Raw genomic sequence first — 20,936 nt, 5'->3', positions numbered from 1 at the left:
GTCATGTCAGATTCCCTCTCAACTATTCTAAATTTCTTATAGATAACATCAACACATTCCCATCCAACAACCAATGTTTACACACAGTTTGAAATTTTATGAATTTCACTACAGGCTACCTCAACACTGAGTAATCATTCTATATACCTTGGACTTTGCCCAGGTATATTGGATCTCTTTTCAAAACTATGTTATCTCCATTACTCAGATAACAGACATCGAATTTACTTTCTCAGCGAGACCTCAAGAAGTCTTCAGTTGTGGATTGAACGAGTTTAAGGGCGGATTGCTAGCTAGATAAGCGGGCAAAATCTGTATTTAATATCAGATCTTGCCTTGCGAATCTGTTCTGTTGCTATTCCTGAGAGTTGTCGTCCCCGATTCTGTTTCAAAAGTTTATATTCAGATTCAGGATTGATTCAGGATTATGAAGACTGTTTTTTGATTATTTTTAACTTTAAATTCTGTTTCAAAAGTTTATTTTCTAATCCAGATTCAGGATTGGTTCCTTCGATTCTGGAATAGGCCTATGAAGACTTTTTGATTCTTATTTTTCCAACTTTAAATTCTGTTTCAAAAGTTTATTTTCTAATCCAGATTCAGGATTTGGTTCCTTCGATTCTGGTCTATAGGTCTATGAAGACTGTTTTTTGATTCTTCTTTTTCTAACTTTAAATTTGGTTCTTCGATTATGGTATATGATAACTATTTCATGATCCTTCTTTAGAAGTTTGTTTTCCGGATCTGTTTCAAGTATACACATAATAATATTTAGCTTCTTTTCTCTTTAAAAATAAACTTTTTGTCATAATCAATGGGGAACAATCCAGGTGGTCTACAAAAACAGGAAACCATGTTTGCGTATGCAGGTGAGTTTTTCTCATATTTTCATCAGAAATTTTGTTTCCTTTTAAGTGTATAATCTGTCTAATTTATAAATTTGTTGTCTTGAATTCTTATCAATCTACAAGAAACAATATTTATGGAAATTAATACCACATTAGATTTGAGAGTTTGAAAAGGATGAACATCTTAAGGAGTAATTTAAATAAAAACAGGAGACACAAGATAAATAGATTGAAAACAAAGGAGTAAAAAAAGCTTGGATTGAAAACATAAATTAAGGAGTAATTTAATATTTATGGAAATTAATACCACATTAGATTTGAGAGTTTGAAAAGGATGAACATCTTAGGGAGTAATTTAATATTGATGGAAATAAATGAGAAATTGCATTTGTTCAAATGCTAGTTAATGAATAATTATTATAAAACAAAAATCTTGTTGACAATATTTGCAGTAGCAGAAGTTTTCAGTGTGATTTACAGCATTCAGTTTGGATTATCGTTTAATAATAATTAACTTAATATTGTGATGATAAATAACTAGAAATAGATGTTTCTTTTAAAAATTCGGGAAATCACTCAATCAAATAAATAATTAGGAATCAATGAGAAATTTTTAAATGGCTTGTATTTTACAAAGTATTTATGAATATACTATCAGATAAATTTCATATTAAGATTCCAATGTTAAGTTTGTTTCAAAGTTTTGTTGTATTCCTGTTCAGTTTACTTATCTACTGCTTATTATCACCAAAAATAATGGAAACTGTTTTATCGCAGTAGATTATGATTGATTAGTAAGTTTCAACAAGGATTAGAGACCAAACTTTTTGTTATTAGATTATTAGTTCACCAATTATTGTTTTTTAACGAATTTATTGAATTTTTGCTTAAAGAGAAACGTTTTTTAAACTTTAATATGTGTCAAGTTTCTTACACAGATAAGAACTCAGTCTACGGTAGGCTACGTATATTTTGATTAGGCTACTTTATATATTTGATTAATATTATAATTTATATTTGATTACTATTATATTTTGGTGAATAAATGTAATCTTATTTTCAAGTTTTGAAATAATCCAAGTTTTACACAATAAACTCTGAGAACAAATTTCCAATTTTTATCTTACTAGGATGCGGTACACCTCATGTGTGTCTCAAATTTAAATTTCTCAAGTCTTCATCTATTGAAATTTTTTTTATATCCTATTAGAAACCATAAACGTAAGTAGCTTCTGTTATTAGAAAAGTAAAATTTTCGTGTTTCAGTATGATATTCTAGTCTTCAAAACGTATCGTCTCCAATAATTGTTTTTCAATAATTCGCATGATGCTACGTCAAAGAGAGTGCAGTATTTTTGAAGGCTTTTTTGACTGGATGCAAGCTGCATCTTCCTCTATTTTTTGTGAGTTTCATTTCAATATTTTTTGTTTTTTCTCATCATCTAATGGTTTTCTTAAATATTTAAAATATATTGTAATTTTAAATTCATTGATTAACCATTTGAGAGCTTAGTGGAAGTAACAAACTCTTCAAGTTTGAGTAAAATTGTTTATTTATTTATCTATTTGATACAATTTCATTTCAATTTTCTTATCATCTATGAGTTATTTGTTTTTCTGTAATATTATTATATTTTCCATTCCACAGTTCATTGATTAACCATTACAGAACGTAGTAGAACTAACAAACTCTTCAAGTTTGAGTAAAATAATATTTTTATCTATTTATTTGATACAAACATTTAAAGGCTCACTAACAAATTCCAGTAGGAGCCTAAATGGCATATCTGATTTAGACAGCAATTAGGCTGTCTTCTGATATGTATGATAACATATTTTATTAACCAATTAACCAGCCTATCTGTGGATTCACTTTTTGTATGTTTTCAGTTTTTGTTATCATTCCCATAATGTAATTACTACTAGCAAATTGTGTAAAGAACACAACATTAACACTCCACAAAATTATCTACTTGAATAGCAAATTGTGTAGAGAGGAGAAGACTAACACTACAATATTATAATATATTTAATTAGCAAATTGTGTAGAGAAAAAATTTACACTATAGCCTAACACTCTTCAAAATGATTACTCCAGTAAAAATAAGACTCCAGTAGAATGAATATTCCAGTAGGCCTAAATAGTCTGTTTTAAGAGCTGTCTTGTCCAATTTGTTGAATCATTAGTACTAGTTTTCCTTTAGTAGGCTACTTTAGTTTTTCTTTAGTACTTTAGTACTTTAGTTTTTCTTTAGTACTTTAGTTTTTCTTTAGTACTTTAGTTTTTCTTTAGTACTTTAGTTTTTCTTTAGTACTTTAGTTTTTCTTTAGTACTTTAGTTTTTCTCTCATTAGTACTAGAAACCATCAAATTAACAGTGCTGTTGCTGTCATTATAGTTGATAACCTGTGATAAGTTGAATTTTATCACGTTCCTACTCTGGTACTGAAAAAACTTTGCTTGAAAATCAGTAAAAACTTATGATTCAATGGAACATATAATATAACTGGGAAGCATACCTAAATGGATTTATCTGTAGGATCTGTAGGTGTTACATTATATTTTATCATTAATTTTCATGCTCATTTCTATTTACTTAACGGTATAAGGTATAATACTTCATAATAAATTATACCTCTAGACTGTGTTTTTCAAATTAAGGTTTAGAACAGTTTTGGGCGAATGCCTGTTGTTTTTACCTGGATTGTATTTGTAAATAAATAAATAAATAATCTAGCAAGAATTGAGAGCAAGGAACACCATAAACATAAATAACTATACTGTCATTGTTTAGTATAAATCAATGTTGATGTTACCAGTGTGTTGAATTGGATATTTTTAAATTTTACAATAACTTGATGTATAATTGTTGACAAGAATGATTTCATTATTATTTGTGTACAATACAATGTTATTGGCCTATTTCTAAGGTGGCTATTCCACCTTTTAACAATATTACAACCAACATACCACTACCAGAATTATTGAGAAATTCAAGGAACGTTTTCAATGGATGAGATATGGAAGTATTAGATGAAAAATAATACCATAGAACCTACCCTTCTAAAATGTTTCAATATCAAATAAAATACTAAACCAGTTTCGGATGCTTACTCCATTAGAGATAATACCTAGTTTATTTTAAAAACTTGAAAATGTTATTTTATATTGAACATATTTTAAAAGGGTAGAATGGTATCATTTTTCAACTAAAAAATTAAGTAGCCCTGAAGAAATACCGTTTTAGAATATATGGAATTATTAATTTTGATTCAAATATTTTTTCCCCTTTTTGAGTAGTTGTAAACGTGATGTTGCCAACATATGCAACATCTAGTTTTTCTATTTAGTTTTTTTTGTTTTTCAGGACTAAATAATTTCTAACTCTATTGGAGTTGAAGACATTTTGTTTTCAAATCAAATTTATTCCCGCATAGAAAAAATAATACAAAAACAAGATGTAATATGTGATTGCAAACTGAAAATTGCAAATTCTATACTAATTCTACAATTACAAAATACCAAGGAGTAAAAATAATACTATAGTAAATAAAACATTAATAAAAACAATATAAAAATCTTGAAGTACCCTTTATTTTAAAAACTTTAAAATAGTTAACAATTATTTTCTACCATTAGGTCATTTTAAGTTGAAATGTGGAAAATATACAAGTTGATCTATTCTATATATATATATATATATATATATATATATATTATATATATATATATATATATATATTATATATATATATATATATATATATATAAAAGCGAAATGGCACTCACTCACTGACTGACTGACTCACTCACTCACTCACTCACTCACTCACTCACTCACTCACTCACTCGCATAACTAAAAATCTACCGGACCAAAAACGTTCAAATTTGGTAGGTATGTTCAGTTGGCCCTTTAGAGGCGCACTAAGAAATCTTTTGGCAATATTTTAACTCTAAGGGTTGTTTTTAAGGGTTTAAAGTTCGTCTTTTAGCATGTATATTCTTCTTCTCCCAATCTCTTAATTATAATTGAAATTTCCATATCATATGTTACTATAGAACTATAATCTAGATAGAGTACCTCTTCGAAACAGTTGTTAACTGGCAACTAATTAATAATTTTGTCAGGTTGGCATTAAGTTGAGTTGACTATATTAGGTTGGCACCAAGTTGAAGATCTAAATGCATTTATCGCGGAAAAATTGATTGGGCACTGCTACTTCAATCCTGGAATATTATATTACTAGCCGTCAGGCTCGCTTCGCTCGCCATATCCGTTTAGCCAGACGTTTAGTCTGGACCCCGACTGGATTGCTCTAACATATGATAAAAATGCTCAAATGAAAATGCAGGCGAGCGAAGCGAGCCTGCTGATCTCATTCTTGGACGATCCAGTCGGGGGTCCAGGGGGCGGAGCCCCCTTGCTAGACGGATATGGCGAGCGAAGCGAGCCTGACGGCTAGTACCATATAATATGAGCATATCCTTATTTTCAGTATTATATGGTATCAACTTGTTTATTTTCCACATTTCAACTTTGAAGTACCCGTTATTTTTAAAAAACTTTTAAGTAGTTCAACAACTAGTTTCGACCATTCATTAGGTCATTTTAAGTTGAAATGTGGAAAATATACAAGTTGATACCATATAATATGAGCATTATGCTTATTTTCATTATTATATGGTATCAACTTGTTTATTTTCCACATTTCAACTTAAAATGACCTAATGGTAGAAACTAGTTGTTAACTCTTTTAAAGTTTTTAAAATAAAGGGTTCTTCAAGATTTTTATATTGTTTTTATTAATTTATTAAAAGTAGCCCATGTGCATGAATGAAGTGTTTTTATAAATAAAACATATATTTTATTTTGTCTAGATTTGTTGTGTTTTACAGCATTCGTTCGCCGTCAAAAACGACCCAACTCGATCTACAGGAACCACCCTGGCACCGACCTTCGCAACCACTTGACCCAACTGGGTCGCGACAAGAGGACGCCCTTCTACCAGAACGTGCATGCATTCGTCGAGTGCACCAAGGCGTCCAGCGAGCGAGACTCGGCCGTCATCCTCGCCAACGTTCGCCAGTACATGAATGGCATGAAGAACTTCCTCCGGGAAAGCGGTGGCAAACGGTTCAGACAGCTTGTCGATGATGCTAAGGTAAGTTTTTCCATCTTTTATCATGAAAAACTGTCACAGACTCTAATTAAACTAACGTGATTAGTTATTCAAAATTGGTTAGTTCAGTACCTATTCTCATAGACTCAAACAAAAAAACTCTTTACTTACACAAGCTACTTTTGTACAAATTATAAAAAACAATATAAAAAATCTTGTGTGGTAAACTCACACAACTTTCCTTGCTCATTGATCTATAAGCCTCATTCTTAAAAGAGGATAATTTCGGGGAATAACATTATGCCGATTGGCGGCTAAAAATAATTAAAACTATGATTATTGTTATTGTTTTCAGAGTACATTTTCCTTTGTTTGAATTATGAAATTTGAGGATTTTTTAAAAGTTGGCAAAACAGCTGTTCTACAAATAAAATATCGACTTGTGTTCTTTTGAATAAACTGCTCTACCTACCTACCTCACACACGAGAAGGAGGCTACAAAGTAAATTTCTCAGGGATGGGGTGGACCCCCTGTTAGTTCCCCAGGGAGGAGACTCATGCCAGTTGATAGAGCTGATAAATAACTACACAGGGTATGAATTTGAAAAAAATAGGTCGTCATTTTTGAGAAAATCGTGATAGAAATTTAAGAAAATTCATTCTTCTCAGGAATATTACGGAGCTCCTGCAATTTTCCCAGAAATGAGACTCATGTCAGTTGATAGGGCTTATAAATAGCTATCTAGGGTATAAATTTGAAGAAAATCGTTGGAGCCGTTTTCGAGAAAACCGTGAAAAACATGGCTTTTTAGCCAATATCCGCCATTTTTTCGCCATTTTGAATTGAATTTCTTATTGTCGGAACCTCATGGTATAAGGACCTTGAGATTAAAATTTCAAGTCAATCGGTTTATTAGGAATGGAGTTATCGTGTTGGCCTCAGGGGACCTTGAAACGTATAGAAAACATGAAATTAGGGTACCTTAAATGTTTTTGGAAAGCAATACTTTCCTTACCTATGGTAATAGAGCAAGGAAAGTAAAACCTTCAAGTGCCCTTTATTATTAAAAACTTAAAATATTTCAACGACTAGTTTCGACTCTAACTTAGGTCAATTTCAAGTTGAAATGTCATAGTCGATTGATAGTGTCTGAAATGTAATTTCAACTTGAAAATAACCCAACTTAGGGTCGAAACTAGTGTTTGAAATATTTTAAAGTTTTTAATGATTAAGAACACTACCATGTTTTTATATTGTTTTTATTAACTTAAAAAACACTATAGTGAGGTCCACGTTATAATGGCAGTGTTTGATTAGCAATGGTATTGCCATCCTTGTCTATCATTCAACAAAGCGGATAGCGCTATCTTTTTCTTCCTTTGCTCTGTTGCCAGATCGTCTTTTAACAATGTAGAATTAATAATTAATTAAGAAAGAAAAAAATCATCTTAATTATAAAAATTCATTATGAAAGTATTGAAAAATATAATTTCTTGCTTAATAAAATATAATTGATTATTTTGAACGAGAATGAACAGTTAATATTACATCAATAAACCTGTATCAGCTACCGTCTATAGAAGGCATTGACAAGACAGAGGATCGGCAACGTTGTTCTCCTATCTTCCTCCACTGCCATTATAACGTGGACCTCACTATCCAATAATATTAAGCGAGCAATTTCTGTATTTTTATTTCTGGTTTTTTATTTATATTTATATCTGGTTATTTATGTTCAACGGATCTCGAAAACGGCTCTAACGATTTTCACGAAATTTGGAACATAGTAGGTTTATGATATAAAAATTCGATTGCACTAGGTCTCATCCTTGGGAAAACTCGCTGAACGACATTAAAAGGATCGGCAACGGCAAGACAGAGGATCGGCAACGTTGTTCTCCTATTTTTCTCCACTGCCATTATAACGTGGACCTCACTATAACTAGATAAAGTGAGGTCCACGTTTTAATGGCAGTATTCGATTAATCAATTTGATCTCTCCTATAATGACTAGTGTTCCTCAATAAGTGTTTCACAATATATCCAACAAACTTGGTAATTGTTCATCTCTACTATTTTTTCGCCTCAGACATTTTTTAAACTTCAATTCAATTTTATTTTTCATGTTATGCATCGTATATAATACAATATTAACACAGGTCATAAACATTTCATCAAACAATACACATCATAAATACATTACAAATGTCACCTCAATATACATGTAATATAGTCTATATAATTAAAAAACAAAGCTAATATCACACAGATGGAATTATTGTAGTTGAATAAACTAAAAACAGTGGAATAAAAAGTCTCCATTACTTGAAAAGTAAAGATCATAAAGTTAATTCAAGTTTCAAGTTTTTACTTAATCACAATATTCTAATAATAAATTACTGAATCAAAAGTTCACCAATGTCATAAAAACATCTCTCACTTAACCACAATTTCAATTTTCTCTTGAAGACTATTTCAGAATCAGTTCAACTTGATTCTTGTTTTCTGTTGATAGAGAAAATACCATCTTCATTATTCTTGTAGTATATTATTATTTTTTCGCCTCAGACATTATTTAAACTTGGTTCTTGTTTTATCTGTTGATAGAGAAAAGACAGATTGATGGTATTCGACCTGGACGCGATACTGGAAAGCATAGTGTACGAGTTTGTAGTGGAGCCACTGTTCGATTTCCTGATCGAAGCCCTGAGCAATGACCACTACAACAATGTCGTCGATATGATCGAGAACTCCAAAGACATTGCCAAGTTGTCGCTGCATGATTTCGGGCTTGATGTGAGTATACACAGTTACAATTTATAAACACAATTAATAAGAGTTTACTATAATCAAAACAGAGAAATCAAATCAAAGAGATTGATAATGGATTAAACACTGTAAAGCTGGGTTTACACGGAGTTGATAAAAACATTTTGTTACTAGTAGTTCTATGAACAGTAGACCTCGCGCTCAGTAAGTTACATTGACCTGTTGTTGTATTTTCTCAAAAATTAATAAATAACTTATCAATTTAAAATGTCTAGAAAAAATCCTAAATAAACATAGAGCTTTCTGTCCTATCGTACCGTGACGTGTCGTCCCGGAATGTGAGTGTGAGCGCTGTTATCAGGTCTGGCTACAACTGTCCACAAAATTTGATGGAAAGATACATTTTCAAGATGTTCGATGTTTTTGAACGAGTAGTATTATAGTCAACTATCTACTAACGTTGATGGAAAGATACATTTTCAAGATGTTCAATGTTTTTGAACGGGTAGTATTATAGTCCAATAGACAGCTGATTTATGATGAAAAAATCTATAGTCTGATTTTTACTCTAATATTGGCGTATGAAGGAGGCTCCTTTTTCCTTTCATATTATCCTTGAAATGCAAAATTCCCAAATACGGTACGCGCAATTTGAAAAGGAACATACCTGTCAAATTTCATGAAAATCTTTTACCGCTTTTCGCCGTAAATGCGCAACATATAAACATACAAACATTTAAAACATTAAGAGAAATGCCAAACCGTCGACTTGAATCTTAGACCTCACTTCGCTCGGTCAATTAAATAATGTTGATAACATATTATGTCAATAACATTTTCTTTAATAGCAAGGAATTTTCTGTTAAAAACACGACTTATTAACTTTGGTAAGAGAATTTTTTGACGAGCCAGTCAATTTAATAACTCTTGTTAATAACTCGTGTTATTAACTCCGGTGTAAACGCAGCTTTATTCCCGTATCAAATATGTTGTGAAATGATTGTTCCAAAATTAGGAAAATTTATTCAAATAAATAAAAGACAGTACAAAACTTGGACCCGGTTTCACAAAATACTGTTAATTTTTAAACATGATTAAATGTCACGAGAACCAATCAGAGAAGGCTCTATCAAAAGACGTCTTCTCTGATTAGTTATTGTGGCATTTAATCACTGTTAAAATTTAACAGGCTTTTGTGGAACCAAGCCATTGGTTTTCATACTGAGGTACCTAGCTCTATAAGATGCTATGAACTTGAGCGTTCAGAGTCTAAACGATGCGGTTAAAATTTAACAGGCTTTTGTGCAACCAAGCCATTGGTTTTTATACTGAGGTAGCTTTATAAGATGCCATAAACTTGAATATCTAAAGTTTAAACAATGCGGTTTAAATTTAACAGGTTTTTGTGAAACCAAACCATTGTCTTTTTATATTGAGGTAGCTTTATAAGATGCCATGAACTTAAGTATCTAAAGTCTAAACAATGCGGTTAAAATTTAACAGGCTTTTGTTGAACCAAGTCAAGTCATTGTTTTTCATATTAAGGTAGCTTTATTAGATTCCATAAGTGTCCAAAGACTAAGCAATGCATTGTCACAAGAAAGCAGTCATCTTATTACCATTGAAAAAATGTGTTTTATCAAATGCTAAAGACCTTCACGTGCTTATTTCACTTAATTACCTTCTAATAAATAATTTCATTGCAATAAATAATACTGGACACAAATAAGAAATAACCAATTCACTTAAAGTTCATCTTGGTTGCTAGGGGTGTATTTCTCATCAGGAAATTTGAACCTTATTTTAAACCTTAAATTTAAGCCTCATATGGCATATTGGTTTGGGGATACTCGTCTGAAATGAAAAAGCTCATGATTCTACAAAAAAGAGCTGTAAGAGCTATTTTTAATGTCCACTGTAGAACTCATTGTAAACCTTTGATTAGAGAGCTAAAAATACTGACGGTCCCATCTCTTTTTATTATTAAGTGTCTGTTGTATGTAAAAGGTTACCTGAAAGTCAGAGCATTAAATATGAGCAGTTTTAAAAAAAATATGAAAGCTATGTTGTGTGAGTTTTGTGTCTACAGTGTTAAAGAGTTTGTAGAATGTTTGACACTTGATAACGCATCTATAGACATATAGAATATTTATTTATTTATTTCATTGACAATAACAAATCATAATTATAAAATATAATATGATTGGGAGAAGACAACAGGCATAGCCCAAAACTGTCTTCTCCCAAATTTTTACAAATAAAAGTTTCAAAAAAGAATGAGGTTAAGATTTCACTTTTCACTTTTAAAGTCTGTTGAATTTCACATCCAATTCAATGATTGAAATCATTAGTTCCTTCTTCACCGCCTGGAGCGCTCATTTCTTCTGCTCACATTTTGTCTTCTCTCCAGCAGCTGCTGCGCTCTGGTGACTGCCTTTCAAACTGGACACAGCCTAGTCATAACTGCATAGGCTGTGTCCAGTTTTGAAAGGCAGTCACCAGAGCGCAGCAGCTGCTGGAGAGAAGACAAAATGTGAGCAGAAGAAATGAGCGCTCCAGGCGGTGAAGAAGGAACTAATGATTTCAATCATTGAATTGGATGTGAAATTCAACAGACTTTTAAAAGTGAAAAGTGAAATCTTAACCTCATTCTTTTTTGAAACTTTTATTTGTAAAAATTTGGGAGAAGACAGTTTTGGGCTATGCCTGTTGTCTTCTCCCAATCATATTATATTTTATAATTATGATTTGTTATTGTCAATGAAATAAATAAATAAATATTCTATATGTCTATAGATGCGTTATCAAGTGTCAAACATTCTACAAACTCTTTAACACTGTAGACACAAAACTCACACAACATAGCTTTCATATTTTTTTTAAAACTGCTCATATTTAATGCTCTGACTTTCAGGTAACCTTTTACATACAACAGACACTTAATAATAAAAAGAGATGGGACCGTCAGTATTTTTAGCTCTCTAATCAAAGGTTTACAATGAGTTCTACAGTGGACATTAAAAATAGCTCTTACAGCTCTTTTTTGTAGAATCATGAGCTTTTTCATTTCAGACGAGTATCCCCAAACCAATATGCCATATGAGGCTTAATTTAAGGTTTAAAATAAGGTTCAAATTTCCTGATGAGAAATACACCCCTAGCAACCAAGATGAACTTTAAGTGAATTGGTTATTTCTTATTTGTGTCCAGTATTATTTATTGCAATGAAATTATTTATTAGAAGGTAATTAAGTGAAATAAGCACGTGAAGGTCTTTAGCATTTGATAAAACACATTTTTTCAATGGTAATAAGATGACTGCTTTCTTGTGACAATGCATTGCTTAGTCTTTGGACACTTATGGAATCTAATAAAGCTACCTTAATATGAAAAACAATGACTTGACTTGGTTCAACAAAATCCTGTTAAATTTTAACCGCATTGTTGAGACTTTAGATACTTAAGTTCATGGCATCTTATAAAGCTACCTGAGTATAAAAACCAATGCCTTGTAATCTATAGTATTATAAATATATAGATATATATCTCGTGCTAAATATCCCAATGGCGGCCTTCAATTTCAAGTAAGAGCTATCATTGGAAGGCATAGGCATTGTGGGTCTATATCTCTTTAAGGTCTTTGAATAACTATATGCAAAATTTCAAGTTGATCAGTCCAGTAGTTCAGACGTTATGATGCGTCAAATATAATTTGCCTATCCCGTTTGTGTATATAAGCCAATTCTTTCCTTTATTATAGTATAGATTATGATTTTTTGAGGAAGAAGATGAAAAGGAAGACGAAAAAAAGAATACATTATCCGTATTTTTTTTAAAGAACAATACCATATCTGTATTTTTGGAAAAGAAGTATATACCGTAACCTATCTATATTTTTTTGGAGGATAGATTTCAAAATTTCTGTAATTTTTGCAGGCAATTTCGAGTGAAACGCACGAACCAGCCGCCATCTACACAGACCAACTGGTGCCTCTGCTGGTGTGGATGCTGGTGCACTGTGGCGTGATGACCGCCGAGATGGAGGTTCACTTCATCCAGAGTCTGGTGCATCCATGTTTTGTGGCCGGCGAGGCCAACTTCTACCTCAAGTCGCTGCACAAGGCGGTTGACGTCATCAAGCATCCACAGCACCTGCTTGAAAACTACAAGACCAGGCCGAAACATGTGGTGGGTGGATACTTTTCGAATGCACCTTGTATTACGTAATTGACCGAGCGAAGTGAGGTCTAAGATTCAAGTCGACGGTTTGGCATTTCTCTTAATGTTTAAATGTTTATATGTTGCGCATTTACGGCGAAACGCGGTAATCGATTTCCATGAAATTTGACAGGTATGTTCCTTTTTTAATTACGCGTCGACGTATATACAAGGTTTTTGGAAATTTTGCATTTCAAGGATAATATAAAAGGAAAAGGAGCCTCCTTCATACGCCAATATTAGAGTAAATATCAGACTATAGAATTATTCATGCATAAATCAGCTGACAAGTGATTACACAGATGTGTGGATAAGCCAGTCTATTGCTGTATTTCCATAGGGTCTATAGATTCAATCAGCTACTTGTGGATGAGAATACTGCGTGAGGTCTACTGTTCACTAGGTTATTCGATGTTTTAGTTGAACAAAAATGGGTTTCAAGCAATTTCATTTAGGCGGAATCATGAAGTAGAGGTGGGATTTTTCCTTAACGTTTCTTGTGCTGAAGATTTCAATTTATTTTCAATTTTCAATTTATTCACAACACAAAAATACAATGAGAAAAAGAAAGAAGCAATAAAACAGTAACAATACAAATAACACATAAAAATAAATATTTCTGAAATGGTGTGGTGTGCTAGGAGTAAGAGGGGGAAATTATTTGCCAACTATGGTTTCCCATGTAATAGGCAGGTAAGGTATAACTGAAAGGGAAAGTTGTGACAGGGGAGTGAAAGAAGGTGGTAGATAGGTATTAGATAAAGTAGGTAATTAGGAAATTAGGTAGTAGATAAATGGTAGATGATATTGCTATCATGCTATGTAATCATAAGAAAACATAGCAAACACTCATGCTATCTTTTCTCTATGATATAATATGCACTATTTGATCTGATACAAATTTAAGCTGAATTCCCATATATCAGAATCAGAGACCTGATTCGTCACCACATTTTATCATCCATAAGTAGACCTATTAGGGAAACTAGTTTGTCACTGATGGTTCACATACATTTTTTTACTGGAAACTCATAGATGAATGTGTAACAATAACAACTGAAACTGCAGTGTCTCATTAATTATTCTATTTCAATAAACAAGTGCACAATAATGATTAATATTCAACCTCAAATTAGGCTATGCTTTATTTAATATTCAACTTTAAACTATTATATTCAATATCCAACTTTAAACTATTCTATTCAATATTTCAACTTTAGAATGTTTTTATTCAATACTGGCAGGTAACCCGTGCTCCGCAAGGGTCTAATTAAAAACTTGACAACTGTGAAACTTGACCTACTGAAATCTTGAAGAATTTGAAGTAGGTCTATAACTATCCTCGGTGAATTAAGAATCAATATTCAAAATTTCAAGTTTATCAGTCCAGTAGTTGAGACGTGACGATGCGTCATTCGTGAATTTCCTATTCCGTACGTGTATATATTATATAGATTATTTGAATTCGAATTTGTGTTATTTTATTGTGGCACATAGGTGGAGATTACTTAGACCCAAGCAAAGAGCTGATAAATTACTTGATACTTGATATTCTCCCACTGGAAGCGCGTATGCGCCGTGGTCGTCAGATTTTTTCATCATAATGTAGTGCTCAATTTCCTTGTGGTTCCTGGTGTGGTGAGATTCTTTCCTCAAAGTATTCTTGTAGACTATAATATGGTCTTGTTGTGAGGAATTTTTTTAGTCCATTTTTAAATTGACTCAAGTTTTCCAAGGTCTTCAATTCATTCCTAGTTCAATTTAAGTCCAATATAAGTTCAATTTATATCCTAGCGCAGATATATTTGGGTCCATATTGGGTCAGTCTGGATCGTACCACTGTCACATGAGTGTCGTTTCTTCGTCTGGTGTTGTAGTGGTGATATTGCTGATTGCTCAAAAAAATATCTGGCTTCCTTCTAGTCATCAAACATGCCTTTAAAACAAACAGTGCAGGTAGTGATAGAATGCCTCCACAAACAAGGGTCTACAGTGGGCGAGGTATGGTTGCCTGAAGATAGTCCTTAGAATTCGTTTCTGCAGAAGTGAAATTCTTTCCATGTGTGGACTGTTTCCCCAGAATAGTATACCGTAATTTATTATACTATGAAAACAGCCATAGTAAACATTCATAAGTATTTCTATTTTATTCAAAATTCTACTTCAAATCATCTTATTCAATATCGATAACTTTAAATTATTCTATTCAATATTCAACTTTAATTCTTTTAATTCAATATTTAAATTCGAATTTGTGTTGCTTTGTAGTGGCGCACAGGCAGTGGTTACTTTGACCCCAGCAAAGAGCTGAAGGTGATAGTGCCGGACCCTGCGACAGGGGTGCCCTACTCAGCCACCCTCATCAAGCACAGTCCTCAAATCACCGCCTCAGCCATCTGCAACACCATGGCGAGGAAACTGAGGATGGGCAATCCAGAGCTGTGTTCTTTGTACAAACTAGTCAATGGTGAAGGTCAGTAAACAGCCTAATGTGTCATCTAATTAAACTTTGAAATAAATAACTAATAATTAAATAAAAAGTATTCCTATGAATAATTTCAAGTATAAATGAGAATAAATTGGAATAATAGGTACACAATATTAACTATTTAGTTAAAATGAAAATTACCACCGGCAAAAGTAAAACTTGCTCGCTATAGAATAAATTGAAATAATAAGTACACAATATGAACTGTTCAATGAAAATGAAAATTACCTCCAGCAAAAGTAAAACAAAGCAATCTATAAAGCAATTAAACATTCTTAATGGGAAATCGAGAGCTGTGTTCCTTGTACAAACTAGTCATTGCAGAAGGTGAGTGTACAGCTTGAAATTTGTGCACTGATTAAACTAAAACAACCTTCAATAAAATGAAATACATCTATAAAGATACATCCACAAAGCAATCAAGCATTCGGAATGGGAAACCAGAGCTGTGTGTTCCTTGTACTGACTAGTCAATGGAAAACTACCAATACTGTACAATAGTGAAATGGTGAGTGAACAGTAAAATCTGTGTGATCCCCATTATTTTTAACACATATTATTTGAAGCATTGTATAGATCAAGTTCCTTGGCCAACGCGAGATTGACTCACTCCTTCCGTCCTTCGAAATTTTTGAGATTGTAACAGAGAATGACATTGATAGTGTTCAAGACAATGATAGCCCGGTTGCTCTAAAGCCTGTTAAACTCTAATCATGATTAAATGCCATGAGAACCAATCAGAGAAGGTTTTTTGAGAAGAAGGCTTCTCTGATTGATTCTCGTTGTATTTAATCACGGTTAAAATTAACAGGCTTTTGTGCAACCGAGAATACTATGTTGTGTAGTAATTTATCTTTACAAATCACAAAGTATTATTAGCTGCCAACTACATTATTTATCGCTTGCAATCAATATAGGCTAACTTGATGCTACTTCTACTTCAATATTTGCCTTGAGTTTCCACTGCTTTCAATAAAACAGCCCAGAAATTAATATCAATGGCATTTTTAGCGAGCCCCGGGGGATCACTATAGTTTTATTTCAATAGAGCAATCTCTATTTTATTTTTTGTAATTCCTGAGACCTGAATGGTAGTCATTTTTTTTATCTCTGTTTTATTTCAGTTTTTCCTATTGGAAAATCTTTTTCTCTCTCTCTCAAAATTCGTTATCACGCTTTTGTTTTTTGCAGTGAAGTAGTGTCTTTTGTCGTCAACTCGAGTTTGTATTGTATATTGTATTTTGTTTTTAGTTTTTACTTTAAATCGGACTTTTTGGGACTCCCACCAGCTGTCAAAGACTTTTCTTTTGCTGGTGGTGTCTGAAACAATTTTTCGTTTTTAGTTCTCGGTAGTTAATTTTATTTTATTTTCTTGTAATAAGTGTTGATTTATTAACCTTGATTTTGTTGTTGCATTGTTAAATTCTGGCAATAAAGAATTGAATTACTGGTTTACCATACGGTACGAATTCGGTACGTTCTATCATAATTTTAGCTGAACATTATTTTTTTAACTATTGTCAATTTCTAATATCCGTAATTAGCAGATGTCTCAACAATTTCCTCCCTATTCCAAGCAATTTCAAGTACCACATCCTAATATATACCGGTATACAGCCACGAGCCACCTCATATATTAATCCCCTATTATATACTGTAGAGCTTATTATACTGCATAGAGTATCTATATAATATATAGAAGCGAAATGGCACTCACTCACTGACTGACTGACTGACTGACTCACTCACTCACTCACTCGCAGAGATAAAAATCTACCGGACCGAAAACGTTCAAATTTGGTAGGTATGTTCAGTTGTCCCTTTAGAGGCGCACTAAGAACAGATTTGGAAAAATTTCCAAAGATACGCCCAAAATCTGCGTTTTTCCAGCGTTTTTTAGCGTTTTCTCAGCGTTATCGAGAGAACAAATGAACAGAAAATGTTTAAATTTAGTACAGAAGCTCTACTAGGGTGTAATAATGGTGTGTTAGAAGGAATTTGAAATAACGCCAAAAATACGCCCAAAATCTGCGTTTTTCCAGCATTTTTTTGCACTTCCTCAGCTTTATCGAGAACAAATCAACAGAAAATGTTCAAATCTACTACAGAAGCTCAGCTGGGGTGTAATAATGTTGTGTTGAAGGAATTTGAAATAACGCCAAAGATACGCCCAAAATTAGCGGTTTTTTGGGTTTTCTCAGTTCTTTCATCAAGTAATAGACAGAAAATGTTCAAATTTGGTACAGAGGTTTAGCAAGGGTCTTAAAATTTTGTGATGAGGTGGCTTCAATATTTAATCAAAGATACGCCCAAAATCAGTGTTTTCCAACGTTTTTCTCAGCTTTTCTGCGTTTTCTCAGTACTTTGACTTTCTGATGGAATGAAGCATGCTCAAATGAAAAATGCAGGCGAGCGAAGCGAGCCCGCTGATATCATTTTTGGACGATCCAGTCGGGGGTAAAGGGGGCGGAGCCCCCTGGCTAGACGGATATTGCGAGCGAAGCGAGGTCATAATATAAAAGCATACACTTAGTGAATAGTGGATATGTATGATAGAGAAACAGAGCATGGACTGATTTTCAAGTAAATTCTGAAATCTTCTGAAATTTCGGCTAATTGTGTTATTTTCAGGACTCCGTCTTCCCCTAATCTTCCCCTGGATGATGCGGTGCAGTAGTTGGCTCCTAGTCCCCATGCAAATTGTTTGTCCAATTTATTTTGGATACCGTTTTCTACCTTCATCAACGTCAGATCCCCATGAAAACTCAACATATGAAGAGATCTCTTGACTATGCAACTTGACCTGTTTTTATAAATAAAACTATGTCTCATCTAGAATATATGTAGACCTATTCAATATGATTAACATCCCTTCTAGCACTTCATTTCCAACGACCTGTTTTTATGATAAACCAACATGACTCATCCAGAATATGTATCAATTCAAATACCATGCCTTCACTCTCTGATCGTAATCCCAATTAATTATTTGAAGTGCTTGTGTAACAATCTAGGTGTACCGGGTTCAAACCCGGATACGAACAAATGTTTTTAGCCAGGTCACTCAAGTGTTATCGGATGGGCACGTTGAACTGTCGGTCGTGGACGAAGTATAACTGTCGTAATGGCTCTTCAAGGGCCATTTTCAAGTGTAATCACCTCATCATCTTTTACTTAAATTCTAAAATTATTCTTAAATTGAATAAATCCTATCCAAAATATCGCTAAAACAACAGAAAGTAAATACATTTTATTAGAAATACATTTCTCTATTGTATTATTAACATACTCCAAATATACAAGGGGGTTTTTATCATATTTAGTCTGTCTTTTCTTCATTGATGAACCCGAAATATTTTCAAGAATTGAGAAACAGCTGTTCTGAATAGTGAGTTGAGTTTTTCTGGCTCTAAATTTTGTCAAATTACGCAAAAATGTTCCAATTAATGGTGATTTGAGTGTGATATTTTTGTTTTTTATTCTGTTTTTAACCATCAAAATTTAAAATTCTTAGTTTTCGTTGTTTTTTTAGTGAAAATGGACTAAATTTTAGAAAAGTGAAACCATAACCCTATCTTGGACTTTTAAAATGTTATCTAAACTTGGGAGAAAAATGGTACAAGGAGTATCCTTAGTTTTTCTCTCCCAATCAGTGCTACTTTGTAAAAATTATAAATAAATAAATAAAATGAAATGAAATAAAGGGGATTGGAAAATCTGTTGCTTAAGCCACCATTTTGTGACCCGTTGAGTGGGAGGAGACTGTCTAGCTGGGCCAATGACAGGCGTTCATGCCCTTGACCAATAGCAGTACTCGCCTACTAGTATAAATTCTGCTGCTCTTGTATTTAGTTTTAGAATATCAGAGATTGACAATGGTGTAATAACCGAAACCGGTCTTTCTAAGTATCAATAAATCTGTGGTTTTTTGACAATTTCTTATAGTCTTTTTCATGATTGTAATATGAATAATTACAACAATATCAACTTCTTAACTACACAAAAAGGGATTGGAAAACATAATATTATCAGAAAAATTGTGAAGATGTGGTCTAGACTACTGATAAGTTTCAAATTCATGAATTTTTATAATTTCCTTACCGTGTATAAAATTTTTAAAATGTTGGAATTATTTCTTCAACAAATCTGTCTCTTTTTCAGTCACTCTTCTTGAGAGCGATGCGAAGGTTGTGGATCTTCTCAAAGAAGAATATGACAAAGGAAATATGTGCTACTTTGTCTACATGTACGAGCATGGACAGATTACATGGCCTCTCAACACAAAACCGCTATAAAGAAGTGATATTCTTCTCCTTGTACATAAAATAAATTATCCATTCATAATGTATGAATTACAATTTAGAAATAATTTACTTTCATTTTATTCCTGTGTACAACACTTCTTGTTTGACAGAATCAATGTATTTGTTTCTTATTCAACTATTTTATTAACTGTTGCTCATAGCAGTTTGTTTCAATATAGCCTAGCTTGATTTGCACAGTCATTTCGTTCAATATGATTTTCCTCCACCTACTGGCTAAAGTACTTACTTTACTCCCTGAAACATAATACTAAAAGTGTCACTTTTTCGCTCTCGGTAGTAAAAAACAGAAAAACTCCCTAGGGAGTAAAAGTAACTCCATTTAAATAACATGGGAAGCATCTCTATTTTAAAAACTTACATTATAATAGGTTAGAAGGTCTAAGCTCAGATGAGAAAGCATAAAAGAGGTGTCTGTCATTGAGTCAACTGAATTCAATACCACAACCAGAAATTTGATCAACTCATGAAATATATGTTTGTATGATATTATATTCTTAATATTAGTAGACAATAAAAATGTATACAATTTTTAAAATATCTTATTCTATTCAAAATTCCAGCCAACAAATATTTTTGATCTGCAATTCAAATCTGAACCGTGTGATCTGGAGTCAGCCATTTTTGGTAAACACCCAGCTGATATAATTTAAAGTTACAACTTTAGCCGGTAGATAGCGCAATCGGCAGTGCCAATCAGACGGCCAGTTTTTAGGTTTTAGATTTTAGGTTATGTTGTTAGGAAACATTGTCACCAATACGTAAGTTATTAAAATGATTTTATTTGCAGTTTCTATAAAAAATGTAGATGGAGGAAAAATGTTGTGTACATCACGAGTGAAAAATACTTTTTCTCCCTCAGGAAAATTGTTGCCCTCGGCTTCGCCTCGGGCTTCAAACTTTTCCCTCAGGGAGAAAAAGTCATACTTTTCACTCTAGATATACAAATAACTATTATTAAGTGTTGTTCAACCTTTCTCAATGAATAATTCAATTGGATGAGATACCAATACCATAGAGAAACAATAGCGTAAGTAGATATCCCATGGTATAGGGCGTTTATGTCGCAACTTTTACTGTTATTTCAAGCCGATTACTGTCAATTTTTACTGTTTTGTTGGAGTGAGAGTGTATGAACGGCACAATTTGAGAGACTACCAGCGTCACAC

The 20,936-nt window shown here is 32.7% G+C and overlaps 2 protein-coding genes across 3 annotated transcripts; both read left to right on the top strand.

Annotated features, from left to right (window-relative positions):
* Positions 1-228: 228 nt before the first annotated feature.
* Positions 229-8,867, top strand: LOC120353533 (protein sprint-like). Of its 2 annotated transcripts, XM_039437448.1 has the most exons (4): positions 248-869; positions 2,115-2,251; positions 5,746-6,011; positions 8,578-8,867. In XM_039437448.1, the coding sequence occupies exons 2-4, from the start codon at positions 2,173-2,175 to the stop codon at positions 8,791-8,793; spliced, it is 561 nt and encodes a 186-aa protein (XP_039293382.1). In that variant the 5' UTR covers positions 248-869; positions 2,115-2,172; the 3' UTR covers positions 8,794-8,867. The 2 variants fall into 2 exon arrangements, with proteins under 2 accessions (XP_039293383.1, XP_039293382.1); XM_039437449.1 differs by lacking the exon at positions 2,115-2,251 and having other exon boundaries at positions 229-869.
* A 3,781-nt stretch (positions 8,868-12,648) lies between these two features.
* Positions 12,649-19,800, top strand: LOC111052987 (protein sprint). The gene is made up of 3 exons (XM_039437447.1): positions 12,649-12,927; positions 15,226-15,430; positions 19,607-19,800. Exons 1-3 carry the CDS (start codon positions 12,745-12,747, stop codon positions 19,738-19,740), a joined length of 522 nt encoding a protein of 173 aa, XP_039293381.1. The 5' UTR covers positions 12,649-12,744; the 3' UTR covers positions 19,741-19,800.
* The last annotated feature ends 1,136 nt before the right edge of the window (positions 19,801-20,936 follow it).

Source organism: Nilaparvata lugens, chromosome 11 (assembly GCF_014356525.2).
Source record: "Nilaparvata lugens isolate BPH chromosome 11, ASM1435652v1, whole genome shotgun sequence".
NCBI lineage: Eukaryota > Metazoa > Arthropoda > Insecta > Hemiptera > Delphacidae > Nilaparvata > Nilaparvata lugens.
Note: the sequence above shows the minus strand (reverse complement) of the source record. Positions and strands in the feature narration are given on the sequence as shown.